General features: G+C 41.8%; 2 protein-coding genes and 1 pseudogene across 2 annotated transcripts in view; 2 read left to right on the top strand and 1 right to left on the bottom strand.

The window, feature by feature from the left end:
• Positions 1-3,172: 3,172 nt before the first annotated feature.
• The window catches only part of LOC131493667 (zinc finger protein 33B-like), a 94,023-nt gene continuing 83,692 nt past the window's right edge, over positions 3,173-13,503 (top strand). The window contains exon 1 of the mRNA XM_058698277.1: positions 3,173-3,281. The gene's annotated coding sequence lies outside the window, so the exon portion shown is untranslated. The remainder of the gene's footprint in view (positions 3,282-13,503) is intronic.
• LOC131493668 (zinc finger protein 33B-like) overlaps positions 3,580-13,503 on the top strand; it is a 35,989-nt gene continuing 26,065 nt past the window's right edge. The window contains 1 exon segment of the mRNA XM_058698278.1: positions 3,580-3,710. Coding sequence (XP_058554261.1) covers positions 3,696-3,710 — 15 coding nt within the window. The 5' untranslated portion in view covers positions 3,580-3,695.
• LOC131493644 (PRELI domain containing protein 3B-like) lies at positions 6,916-7,806 on the bottom strand (annotated as a pseudogene).

Below are 13,503 nucleotides of genomic sequence, written 5' to 3'. Positions count from 1 at the left end.
TTAACATTTTAATTTATTTTTGAGACAGGGAGAGGCAGAGCATGAACAGGGGAGGGTCAGCGAGAGGGGGACACAGAATCTGAAACAGGCTCCAGGCTCTGAGTGGTCAGCACAGAGCCCGACGCGGGGCTTGAACTCACGGACCGCGAGATCATGACCTGAGCCGAAGTCGGCCGCTTAACTGACTGAGCCACCCAGGCGCCCCTCAACTTGTGTTGTTTTAAGCCACTATGCAGTAATTTGTTACAGCAGCAACAGGAAATTAAAACACCTCTAAACGGTTAATTTTGAATTATGAGGAGTATGAATTTGTTTTTCTTTAGGATAAGTGGGTACGTTTTTATTGAGATATAATTGACATATTAACATTGGGTTAATATGTACTTATATATCTACCAGCTGCTAAGTTTGTACCCTTAAACAACATCTCTCCTGTTCTCTGAACGCCCAGCCCTCAGTAACCAACATTCCACAATCTGTTTTTGTGAGATAAGCTTTTTTAGATTCCATATAACTGTTATCCTACAGTATTGGTCTTTCCCTTTCTGACTTACTTCACTCCCATAATGACTTCAAGGTCTCTTCATAGAGTTGCAAGTGGACAAGATTTTCTTTCTCATGGCTGAGGAGTAGTGTGTTTTATGTATTTACCACACACCTTCTTTATCCATGCATCTGTTGATGGACACTTACATTGTTTCCATATCTCGGGTATCGTGAATAACAATGCAGTAAACATGGGAGTGCATGTATCTCTTCAGTGTCCTGTTTTCATTTTTTTAAAAAAATTTAATGTTTATTTTGATAGCGCATGCACACGAGTGGGGGAGGGGCAGAGGGAGCGAGACAGAATCCGAAGCAGGCTCCAGGCTCTGAGCTGTGAGCCCAAAGCCTGACATGGGGCTTGAACCCACAAACCGTGAGATCATGACTTGAGCCAAAGTTGGACCCTCAACCGACTGAGCCACCCAGAAGCCCCCGAGAGAATATGCTTTTGTAAAGTACATATTAAAGTACACAAAAATCAAAGAGAAAAAAGTATGTACAAAAATTTGTTCAGATTCTTAGTGGAATGTTGTCAAAGGATATTGAGCCTTTCATTGAAAGGGTCGATCTCTTGGGGTGCCTGGGTGGCTCAGTTGTTTGGGCGACCAACTTCGGCTCAGGTCATGATCTCACCACTTGTGAGTTCGAGCCCCTCTTCAGGCTCTGTGCTGACACCTCAGAGCCTGGAGCCTGCTTCGGATTCTGTGTCCCGCTCGCTCTCTGCCCCTCCCTCGCTCCGGCACGCGCTCTCTCTCAACAATAAAACGTTAAAAAAATAAAAAAATAAATAAAAAACGGTCAATCTCCCATTTCTTCAAGTAATTTTAACGTCACAGAGGAAAGAATATGTAGACGAATAAAGAAATTTTGTTTTGGACTGTCGATTTTCTGATGTATCCTCAGTTATCATTCATTGTTGTGATTTTGATGAACAAGCTTTCTTGATACCGCCCTTGACCCCTGGCTTTTTATTTCCTGAGAGAGTTGCTGGTGGTGACAGATCCTAATTTTTTTCATATATTCTTTTATTGTGTTGATGGAGTCTATTTCATAGTATTATAAAAAGTGAACTCGACAAGCAGGTTCCTTTCCTTGACAGCTCTAGTCTAAATTGCACACTGGCGTCACATAGAATTCAGCTGCAATCCGCAACTTTTGGGGAGTCCCTGACGGGCTCTGACTGCTTGGGTAACTAGGTCAAGCTCCCCAAACTTCCCACGTGCTAGGTAAAGACTGCACTCTCAGCCACCCTCCAACCACTGATCGGTGAATTTGCAGGGAAAGGTAGTTTTCTGCCTTTCGGCGCGGACTGCTCACACTGTCCGGTTCTGCGCATGCCTAGTTCTGCGCATGCTTAGTACAGCCTTCTGCCTCTGGGCACTTCCGCCAGGCTTTTCCTCCCGTCCCGTTCTCCTCACTTCTCGCGTGGGAGGCGGTTCCCCGGCAGCCGAATCTCTGCGCTTTTCTGGGGTCAGTGCCTCATGACGAGGGAGCGATAGGTGAGCGCGGGACGGTTGGACGAGGGCCGAGGGGGGCGCTGCGCTGACTGGGAAGTCGCGGGCGGCTGTAGGCGGTCGGTGCCCGATCGCGTGGAGGAGGTCCGGGGACCGGGGACGGCGGGATGGGGACGTGTCCATCAGCACTAGAGGTCGGGCCGCCCCGGTGCTCAGTCCCTGCCGGAGCGGCCGGGGCCGTTCGCGGGGCCCGGTTCTGGAGGCCGCGGGAGGAGGGCGTGTGCCCGGAGGCGGTGGGAGAGGGACGGCGCCGCGGCCGGGAGGGGCGCGCCAGCGCGTCGGGCGGAGGCGGGGTGGTCCGGGAAGACGGGCGCCCCTGCCTGGGCTGACTCGGTTACCGCCCCGCCTCTTGGTTCTCCTTGTCTCCTTCCTGGAGTCCTCCAAGCGGCTCTCCAGTCGGGTGCGCGACTGCTTCTTGAGGTGTGGTGTTACTCAGTCCGGCATTAGGGAAGGATCTCCAAGAATCCCTTACTTTTTGTCTCATGGAATAGAAACATTGTTTGTTTGTTTGTTTGTTTGTTTGTTTGTTTTTCTTCTCGAAGGTTACTGACTTGTCCAGAATCACAGTTTGTTAGTGGCGAAGCCTGGAAGTTGTGTCTCCCGACTCTAGAGAGACTGCCTGCTTTTCCACACGAGGAAAGGCAAATTGCTTTATAAAAAGATCCTTGTTTTTAAAATTTTTATTTTTGAGAGAGAGAGAGAATGACTGTGAGTGGGGGAGGGGCAGAAAGAGAGGGAGACACAGAATCTGAAGCAGGCTTCATCCAGGTTCTGAGCTGTCAGCACAGAGCCCGATGGGAGGCTTGAACTCAGGAAGTGTGAGATCATGACCTGAGCGAAGTCAGGCGCCTAACCTACTGAACCACGCAGGTGCGCCTGTAAAAAGATCCTTTTGAGAAACCCAACCAGGACGAAGAAAACATAGACCTGTCCTTAAAGCACTGCTTTTTATCATTTTCTGTGGAATCACTAACCAAAGGTTTAGTAACAGTAGGAAAATTGATAAACAGATTAGTCAGGAGTATTTTTTTTGTAAGTTTATTATCACGACAGAGAGAGAAATAGAGCGAGTCAGGAAAGGGCAGAGAGGGAGAGAGAATCCCAAGCAGGTTCCACACTGTCAGCACAGAGCCTGATGCAGGCCTTGGTCCCACGAACCCTGAGATCGTGACCTGAACCAAGAATCGAGGCTGAACTGACTGAGCCCCCCAGCTGCCCCCGGTCGGGAAGTTTTTTGTTTTTTGTTTTTGTTTTTTTTTCTTTTTACAGTAGTTTGGTAAAGAGTTAATGTTGCTTCACTGAGTATATTGTTTTATTTAAACTCGCTTTTTTATTTAAAATTTTTTTTTTTTTTTTTTTTTTTTTTTTTTTTTTTTTTTTTTGTGAGCATCAAGAGAGGTTTAAACTGTGAAAAAATCCCCAGGAAGCAAATATTTACATTTAGGTGGTTTTTGAACATCTGCTGTCCTTTCTGAAGGTCAGAGGAACTGACATGCTTCCTATCTATTGGGTTGTATAGTTTTATAGGGCAGGAGCGTTCAGGAGCCACCAGGCAGGCCAGCTCTTTAGGACCTCATTCCTCCTGTAACTCAGCACAGCACCAGAGTTGTCTACACTTTTCCAAGACAGCAGAAAATGAACAAATCCCAGGTAAGTTGTTCATTCCCCACTTTATTTTGCGATGGACTTGGTGAATCCCATTGCAATGGGAAATTAGCAATAGATAGAAATCTACCTTTACAGAAAATAGAGAGTAACAGATCAATAGCAAGACTAAGGTGGTTTGTAGATGCATAGTGATCATTCTATATTTTAGAGTTTCTTTTTTTTTTTTTTAATTTTTTTTTTTCAACATTTTTAATTTATTTTGGGACAGAGAGAGACAGAGCATGAACGGGGGAGGGGCAGAGAGAGAGGGAGACACAGAATCGGAAACAGGCTCCAGGCTCCGAGCCATCAGCCCAGAGCCTGACGCGGGGCTCGAACTCACGGACCGTGAGATCGTGACCTGGCTGAAGTCGGACGCTTAACCGACTGCGCCACCCAGGCGCCCCTATTTTAGAGTTTCTAAACTGACCTACAAATAACATCTCTGTTGTTTCTGATAACCATGTAGAAAGGAAGACACAGTCTTTTGCATACAGACAGAATTTTTTCAAGACACAAAGACTTCTTGGATGATATCTTTTTTGGTTTTAACATAGGGACGCATAGTGAATATCCTTCCTGTGACAGCCTCGAAACGAGTGCCTAAAACTGTTCCTCACTGAGAGTAAAAGGGTCTGAGAGATAGTTCAGGTAGTTAATTTAATGATGGTCATGGTCGATCCTGGTGTCAAACCCGGTATATTCAGAGGAATGAATGGTCTACATGCCTGTTAACAAAAACTCTCCATAACTCCTTTAGCCAGGTTGTGTCTGCGAGTTTTATAGCAGATGGTTCAAAGTTAAATTCTCTGGTAAATGTGTCTGAGCTTCTCAAATTCATCCTATGGATTTCTGTCTTGGTTTTTCCCTTCCACTTTTTTGGGGTCTGTCCAGGTAAAATTGCCAATGATTTAATTGTAATTGCCTTCCTTCAAGAACTGCTCCATTACTCTTCTGACAGTCTCTCCTGGGGAGTCTTCTTTGTCTCTTCTGATGGCTCTTTCCTGTAGCCTTCCTCATTGTACCCCATCGTTCAGTTCCAAGTTTGTATCCTTTGTCTACTAGTCTTAACGTTTATCTCTACATGTATCTGGAAAAATAATACTGCTTATTATTTTGAGCACTTCTAAAAATATGTAAATTATCTTAATGTTTATATGACAGGCATTTTCTCCCCTCAGTACACTAGTAATTTGAGATCTATCCATAGGAAGTGTATTTAATTACTTTTTTAAATAAATAGTTTTTTAAAAAGTTTATTAGAGTTTGTGAGTGGGGGAGAGGGGCAGAAGGAGAGAGAGAAAGAGGGAGAGAGAGAGAGAGAATGAGAATATCTTTTTTTTTTAAATTTTTTTAACGCTTACTCATTTTTGAGACACAGAGAGAGACAGAGCATGAGCAGGAAAGGGGCAGAGAGAGAGGGAGACACAGAATCCGAAGCAGGCTCCAGGCTCCGAGCTGTCAGCGCAGAGCCCGGTGTGGGGCTCGAACTCACGAACCGTGAGATCATGACCTGAGCCGAAGTGGGACGCTCAACCAACTGAGCCACCCAGGCGCCCCGAGAATGAGAATATCTTGAGAGAGAATATCTTAATCAGGCTCCACACTTAGGATGGATCTTGACCCAGAGCTGACTCTCACAATCATAAGATCATGACCTGAGCTGAAATCAAGAGTCCGATGCTTCACCACCTAGGCACCCCTGTAGTTTGTTTCTTTTAATGTTGGATTTTCCTGCTGTCTGGACACAGTGTATCCTAAATACTATATTTCATTGGTCGACATTCAGGTAATTCCATTTTTCATTGATATAAATGCTGCTGTGAATATCCTTGTCATTCTCTATGGTAAATGCAGATGTATCTCCAGACCCTGGAGCATTGCTTCTCAGAGTGAGGATCTTTGGCCAGAAATGGCAGCGTCCCCTCGAAACTTGTTTGACATGCAGATTGTGATCCACCATCCCAAACCTACTGGAAAAGAACTTTTGGAGGCCAGGCCCAGTAATCTGTGTTTTTAACAGGATGTCCGTGTGATGGTGTTAAGTTTAAGAATCATTGCTCCAATGTCCAGTGATTAATATTTTTGAGTTATAGGATATGAAGATTTCTAATTTTTCTAGGTAAATTGTTATTTATTAGAAAACTACTTTTCCTTTCTCTCCAGATGTAAAAATTATTTTTACTTTAATTTTTTTTTTTTTTTTTCAACGTTTTTTATTTATTTTTGGGACAGAGAGAGACAGAGCATGAACGGGGGAGGGGCAGAGAGAGAGGGAGACACAGCATCGGAAACAGGCTCCAGGCTCCGAGCCATCAGCCCAGAGCCCGACGCGGGGCTCGAACTCACGGACCGCGAGATCGTGACCTGGCTGAAGTCGGACGCTTAACCGACTGCGCCACCCAGGCGCCCCTATTTTTACTTTAAAGGGTGAAGAACTTCATTGTTTAATTTCCATGGGTCTGATTATTTAGTTTGTGCAACTTTCATAAATTTATGGCTTTTTAGGTTGTTTTATTCTGCTGAGTTTTGTAAGAATTCCTGTGTATTTTATTTTATTTATTTATTTTTTAAAGTTTAATGAGCATTGAGGAGGGCACGTGTTGGGATGAGCACTGAGTGTTGTATGGAAACCAATTTGACAATAAATTATATTTAATATATATAAAAATTTATTTATTTATTTTGAGAGAGACATAAACAGTGTAAGTCGGGGAGGGGCAGAGAGGGAGACATAGAATCTGAAGCAGGTTCCAGGCTCCGAGTTGTCAGCACAGAGCCCGACTCAGGACTCAAACCCACAAACCGTGAAATAGGACCTTAGCTGAAGTTGGACACTCAAGCGAGTGAGCCACCCAGGTGCCCCACCAGGCAGATTTCTAATGCATTAAAAGCTTAAAATTCTACCTCAGTGGAGATTTAACATGCCAGTGTGATTTTCCAGGTACTTTTCAAAAATTGTTAAGTTTCCCCCAAATCCTGGAGTCTTCACAATTAGATGGTAATTTCAAACAATACTACTTTCAGAAATCTTTTATTTAGAAATCCTGCACCTCTTTCTTTGGATCAGAAATTACATAGCTTTTCTTCAGCTTATAAAACAAATTCTACTTAAAATAAGTTTTATTTTTAAAATAACAAGTAGATTGCCAGCTTACAGAGACCTGGGGGAGCAGGTTCCATCCTCAGTTCTCTGCAAATGCTGCTGTCACTGTCGGTGCCCCGATGTCCCTCTCCCTGAAGCTACCAGTTGTTCCGTCTCCACATTTAATGTATGTATAAGCCATTCCATTGCTTCTCGGCCACTCTTAGCATTTGCAGATGTTGTACTTACTGTCAGTCCTTCAAGGTAACTGCTGAGACAGACTCCTTTCACAATGATTATGGCTTCTTGAGTCAAAAGAGTTTTTTCTGGGTCCTGAGAATGTGGTTTGTATAGAAGTCTGTCATCCACTGAAACCATATTTGTAAATGAAATACTAGCAGACCTAAGTTCCTTGTTTTGTCTATGGGAACAACTACAGAATGTTTTTGCACATATGTTTTAGTTCTGCCGCACCAATAAGAGATCACAGTGGAAGGCAGTCCTCGCTCTGTTCCGAGAAGTCTTTGGCTGTGAAACTTTCCAAAGGGATCTGTATGTTCTGTCCAGTACATCAACTCCAACCAAGCTTGAGGTCATAGGGTTCAGGTATTTCTGCACTGCGACTGTTGAAACAGTTTCCCATGGGTGATTAGAAATGCGCTCTGAAGTCCGTATCTTCATGGTGCTGTCAGCCTGCATGATGACCCTGGCGTTCTGTAGGAGACAGACATCAGGTCACTTTCTTCCCATACGATTTGTCTAAGAACTCTTTTTGAAAACTTGAGTTTCCCCACTGTTTTGCAGTGTGATGTATGTCATAGTGCATACATCTATGTCTGGGTCCTTTCGCGCTCTATTCATTTCCACTGCTTAGTTTGGCCCTTCTTAGGCCAGTACCACATTTGATAAAAAATATTTCAAGTGAGTAGTGTACATCCTTCCACACTTTTTTCGTCTTCAGCAGGATCCTGGCTTCAGTTGGCCCTTTGTGTTCCTGTACAAATATTGTTAGCATTCACAAAATAACCTGCTGGAACTTTATTTGCAGTTGAATTGAATCTATAAGTCAGTGTGGGAAAAATTGCTTATTTTCTGATATTGAATATTCTGCCTGTGAACATGATGTATTTTCTACATTTTCTATCTATGTAAGTCTTTAGTAATTTTAAAAGTTTCTTTGTGTGTGGAATTCTTGCACACCTATTGTTAGAGTTATTTCTATGTGTTCAGCATTTTTATTAATATATATGCTTTTTTTTTTTGAGAGAGAGAGAAAGAGAGGGTGAGAAAGAGAGGGGAGAGGGGCAAAGGGAGAGGGGGAGAGGGAATTTTAAGCAGAGTTCACACTCAGGGCAGAGCCTGACAGTCCTGGATTCCATGACCCTGGGATCATGACCTGAGCCTAAATCAAGAGTTGGATGCTCAACCAAGTGAGCCATTCAGGATCCCCTAATATACCTGTATATATTTTTTTAATTTTTATTTTTAAAATTATTTTTTAATTAATTTATTGTTTAATTTACATCCTAGTTAGCATATAGTGCAACAATGATTTCAGGAGTAGATTCCTTAATGCCCCTTACCCATTTAGCCCATCCCCCCTCCCACAATCCTCCAGCAACCCTCTGTATGTTCTCTATATTTAAGAGTCTCTTTTTTGTTCCCCTCCCTGTTTTTATGTTATTTTTGCTTCCCTTCCTTTGTGTTCATCTGTTCAGTATCTTAAATTCCTCATATGAGTGAAGTCATATGATACTTGTCTTTCTCTGACAGATTTCGCTTAGCATGATACCCTCCAGTTCCGTCCATGTAGTTGCAAATGGCAGGATTTTATTCTTTTTGATTGCTGAGTAATACTCCAGTGTGTGTGTGTGTGTGTGTGTGTGTGTGTGTGTGTGTGTGTGTGTGTGTCTGTGTGTGTGTGTGTCTGTGTGTGTGTGTGTCTGTGTGTATATATATATATATACATATAAAGCATATAAAAATATATATATATATGTATACATACAGACACACACACAGACACACACACACACACACACACACACACATACACATACATTCATTTTGCATCTTCTTTATCCATTCATTCATCCATGGACATGTGGACCCTTTACATACTTTGGCTATTGTCAGTAGTGCTGCTATAAACATTGGGGTGGATGTGCCCCTTTGAAACAGCATATCTGTATCCCTTGGGTAAATACCTAGCAGTGCAATTGCTGGGTCTTAGGGTGGTTCTATTTTAAATTTTTTGAGGAACCTCCATACTGTTTTCCAGAGTGGCTGCACCAGTTTGCATTCCCACCAGCATTGCAAAAGAGATCCTCTTTCTCCGCATCCTCGCCAACATCTATTGTTGCCTGAGTTGTTAATGTTAGCCATTCTGACAGGTGTGAGGCGGTATCTCATTGTGGTTTTGATTTGCATTTCCTTGATGATGAGTGATGTTGAGCATTTTCTCATGTGTCTGTTAGCCATCTGGATATCTTATTTGGAAAATTGTCTACTCATGTCTTTTGCCCATTTCTTCACTCGATTATTTGTTGGGTGTTGAGTTTGATAAGTTCTTTATAGATGTTGGATACTAACCCTTTATCTGATATGTCATTTGCAAATATCTTTTCCCATTCCATTGGTTGCCTTTTAGTTTTGCTGATTGTTTCCTTCGCTATGCAGAAGCTTTTTATTTTGATGAGGTCCCAATAGTTCAGTTTTGCTTTTGTTTCCCTTGGCTCCAGTGACGTGTTGAGTAAGAAGTTGCTGCGACTGAGGTCAAAGAGGTTTTTGCCTACTTCCTTCTCTAGGATTTTGATGGTTTCCTGTCTTACATTTAGGTCTTTCATCCATTCTGAGTTTTTCTTTTGTGTATTATACATATATTTTCAATTGTACTTTTTAATTGCTTGTGGCTGACATGTTATTTTTTATATATTGACCTTAAATCAACAATTTTTCTACACTAATTTACTATACCTAATAATTTATCTCAACCTTATTTGCATTTTTTATATATACACATGTGTAATCTGGTATTAGTGACACTGCTGTTTACTTTTTCCAATTCATAAAACCTTTTTTTCTTTATTGCCCTCTTAGGTCCTCCAATATATGATACTCAATAGAAGAAAAGAGTAGGTTTCCTTGTCTTTATTCTGTTCTCAAAGGGGAAGTTTTCCTCTCAATATGTGATTTTTGCTGCATTTTTTTTTGCATTTCTTACCACATCAAGGATGTCCAATTCTATTCCTAGTTAACTAAAGTTTTTATTTTCTTCATGAGTGCCTTTTAAACTTTATTAAATGGTTTTGGACATCTATTGAAATCATATTATTTGTCTCCTTCATTTTCTTAGTTGGTGAATTACATTAATTTTTAAATGTAAAAATACCTGGATATTTCTGAAATAAATCTAACTGGGTCATGCTAATATTTTGTTTCGGGTTTTTGTTTCTATGTCTATGAGAGATTGACCACTAACTTTTTGGCCAGGGGGAGATATGTTCTTCTTAGGTTTTAGTATTTAGCATCAAAGTATGTTGAATTCATAACATGAATTCTTGAGTGTTTCCTCTTGGTTTCTCTACAAGATTTTGTTTTATTGCTACTTCTTTCTTAGATATACATCCATATGTGGCACCATCTGTGCATGGAGTTTGTTTCTCCTTCCTTCCGTCCTTCCTTTCTTCCACACCCAATCAGGGGCTCTTTTTATACTCTGTTTGTATGATGTTGGCCTTTTCTTTTAGGAGATTCTACATGTAAGTAACACCATATGGTGTTTGTTTTCTCTCTTGACTTACATAATGCCCTCAAGGTCTGTCCATATTGTCACAAATGGTAGGATTTCCTTTTTCCTTTGTTTTTATGGTTGAATAGTATTCCATTGTGTGTGTTTACACACCACATTTTCTTTATCCCATCCATTCCTCTGTTGATGGACACTTACACTGTGTCATGCCTCAGCTATTGTAACCAATGCTGCAGTGAACAAGGGATTAAGGTGTGTTTTGCAGTTTTGATTCCATTTCTTTTGGATTTGTGCCTAAAAGTGGGATTTCTGGATCATCTGGTAGTTCCATTTTTAATTTTTTGAGGGACCGCCATAGTGTTCTCCAAGGTAGCTGCGCCAATTTACATTCCCACCAACAGTGAAGGGTTCCCTTTTTACGCCACATTCTTGCCATTTATTATCTCTTGTCTTTTTGATGGTAGCCATGCTGAGAGGTGTGAAAGTGATATTTCATTGTGGTTTTGGTTTGCATTTCCTTGATGATTCATGATATTGAGCACCTTTGCATATACATATTGGCGTTGGTAGGTCTTTGGAAAAATGTCGGTTCAGGTCTTTTGCTCACTTTAATTGGATTATTTGCTGGTTTGCTTTTTGAGTTGTATGAGTTGTTTGTACGTTTTGGATATTAACATCTTATCAGATACATGATTTGTGAATATCTTTTCCCAATCTGTAGGTTACTTTTCAGTTTATGGACTGTTTGCTGGGCAGGGCTCTTAAGTTCGATGAAGTCTTGTTTGAGCTTTTGTTGCCTTCCTTTTGGCATCTTATCCAAAAAAACATGATCCTAGAGAACAATGTTGAGCTTCTCCCCTATGTTTTCTTCTAGGAATTGTATGGTATCAGTTCTTATGTTTAAGTCTGATTCACTTCAGGTTAATTTGTAAGAGTGGTGTAAGATAGGGGTTTGGTTTCATTCTCTTGCATGTAGGTGTCCCATTATCCCGCCACCTTTTACTGTAGAGACTATCCCATCCCCATTGTGTGTTTTTGGCACTCTGTCAAAAATCAGTCGACCATATGTGCGTGGGTTTATTGGGGGGTTTCTCTTCTGTTCCATTTGACTGCAACTGTTTTTATCACTGAAATAAGTCTCCCTTTCGCTGCAGTTGGTATTCCCTGTAACGTACCTTAATTAGGCCTTCCTTCACTTCGTTCATTAACCATTTATGAATAGTTAGTACGTGTCCTAATGTGTGCCAGCTGGTGAGGATTCTAAGAATGAGACATCGCTCTTTATAAGGAGAAACTCTTAGAACTGTGTAGGGCATTAAAAGAAACTCACGTGATTTTGACGTTACTGTAAGTCCTACGGTGGGGATCCTGTTTTGTTTTCCTCATGATTTTTCATTTCTGGTTAAAAATGAAAAGACAAGATTTTCAAGGCTAAAATAACATAATTGTTTTTTGTATTGGGTGACGTACCCCATTTGTATTTGTTCTTGTTAGGCTTTAGTCCCTCCATCTGACAATGTATTTATTCCCTATGCTTTTTCTTGGTTGTGTGGGGCACCCCGATTTAGTGGGAGCCGGTAGGGGGCGCCAGTGAAGAATTCACTCAAGACAGAACAGAGGAAATAGAAGTTTACCGGATACCCTGCAAGGGAGCAGCAGGCAGGATGGCAAAGGGGAGACCGTCTGTTACTAGGCGGTGGTGAGGGGCTGTAGTTCTAGAGTAGCTGTAACTTTTCCCCCTTTTTTGGTAATCTCAGGCACTGTGCCTGCCGTGGGCAGCCCATTGGTCAGTGAGGGCCTGTGGCTTAATGAGCCTGTTCACGTCAGCTTGGTGGTCGTGGTCGTGGTCGCTGTGGGTCCTTTTGCCTTGCTCAAGCTTTGACTGCTCAAGCCTGCTGTATACACAAGTGGTCTCTAGAGGTTGTTCGTTTGTATTTTATTGGATTATTTTGTTTTCTTTTTTCAACACTGCATCAGTAAGCTTGTGTCATAACAAAGGATTCCTAAATTTATTTTTTGTTTGTGTCTGTGATCTTAGGGCTAAGGCGTGGCTCTGTTCCCTGTGCTGTGCATTGTGGGGTCAAGGATGAAGGATGATGTCTCTGAAACTTCTCCCTGAAGTGACATATTTCCCTTGTACTACTTTTCATTGGACAAAGCAAGTCACGTGGCCCAGGTTCATGTCAGGGGCAGGATTTCTAATGTACCCTTATGGGCAGGCTGGGGGGCCAGGACTTAAAGTTTACTCCTTCTAGAGTGGTTCAGTATTTAATTTTTATTCTAATACTAATTATCACATAAGTTTAAATTGTGGTTATAGTTTGTAATTTTCCTTCAACATATGAAAGGACCTTTATTATTACTGCAATTCGACCTTTACATTTACTTCAGTCATCTTCTGCTATCCCGTATTTTGTGGAAGCCCTCTGAAGTAGTTTGTTTCCCTTAATGAAGAATATTTGTAATACTGTTTTTCAGACAGTTTCATGGGGCACCTGGGTGGCTCAGTGGCTTTAGCATCCTTCTCTTGATTTCAGTCCAGGTCACGATCTCACGGTTCCTGGGATGGAGCCGTGCTTGGGGCTCCACTGTCACAGCATGGAGCCTGTGTGGGATCCTCTCTGTCCCTTTCTCTCTGCCCCTCCCCTGCTCGTGCTGTCTCTTTCTCTCTCTCAAAATAAATAAAGAAACCTAAAAAAATTTCTTGAAGCGGTTTCATTAAAGGACAGAGCTGGTATGTCAGGAATGATTTGGAATCGAATATATCTCTTGATTGGTGAATTCTAATTATGTGCCTGGATAATACTACGTTGAGTAAGTTTTCTGGATTAGCTAGTGCAATCCTACACCACCTTTATGCTGTCGGTACTGAAATTACAGAAGCGTATAAGGATTTACGTTCGGGATCTCTATAGAATAGTTCATTTGCAGAAAATGCAGTTTGAGAAGTGGACAGATTT

Source organism: Neofelis nebulosa, chromosome 13 (genome assembly GCF_028018385.1).
Source record: "Neofelis nebulosa isolate mNeoNeb1 chromosome 13, mNeoNeb1.pri, whole genome shotgun sequence".
Taxonomy (NCBI): domain Eukaryota; kingdom Metazoa; phylum Chordata; class Mammalia; order Carnivora; family Felidae; genus Neofelis; species Neofelis nebulosa.
The sequence above is the reverse complement of the archived record's forward strand: the minus strand, read 5'-3'. Positions and strand labels throughout refer to the sequence as shown.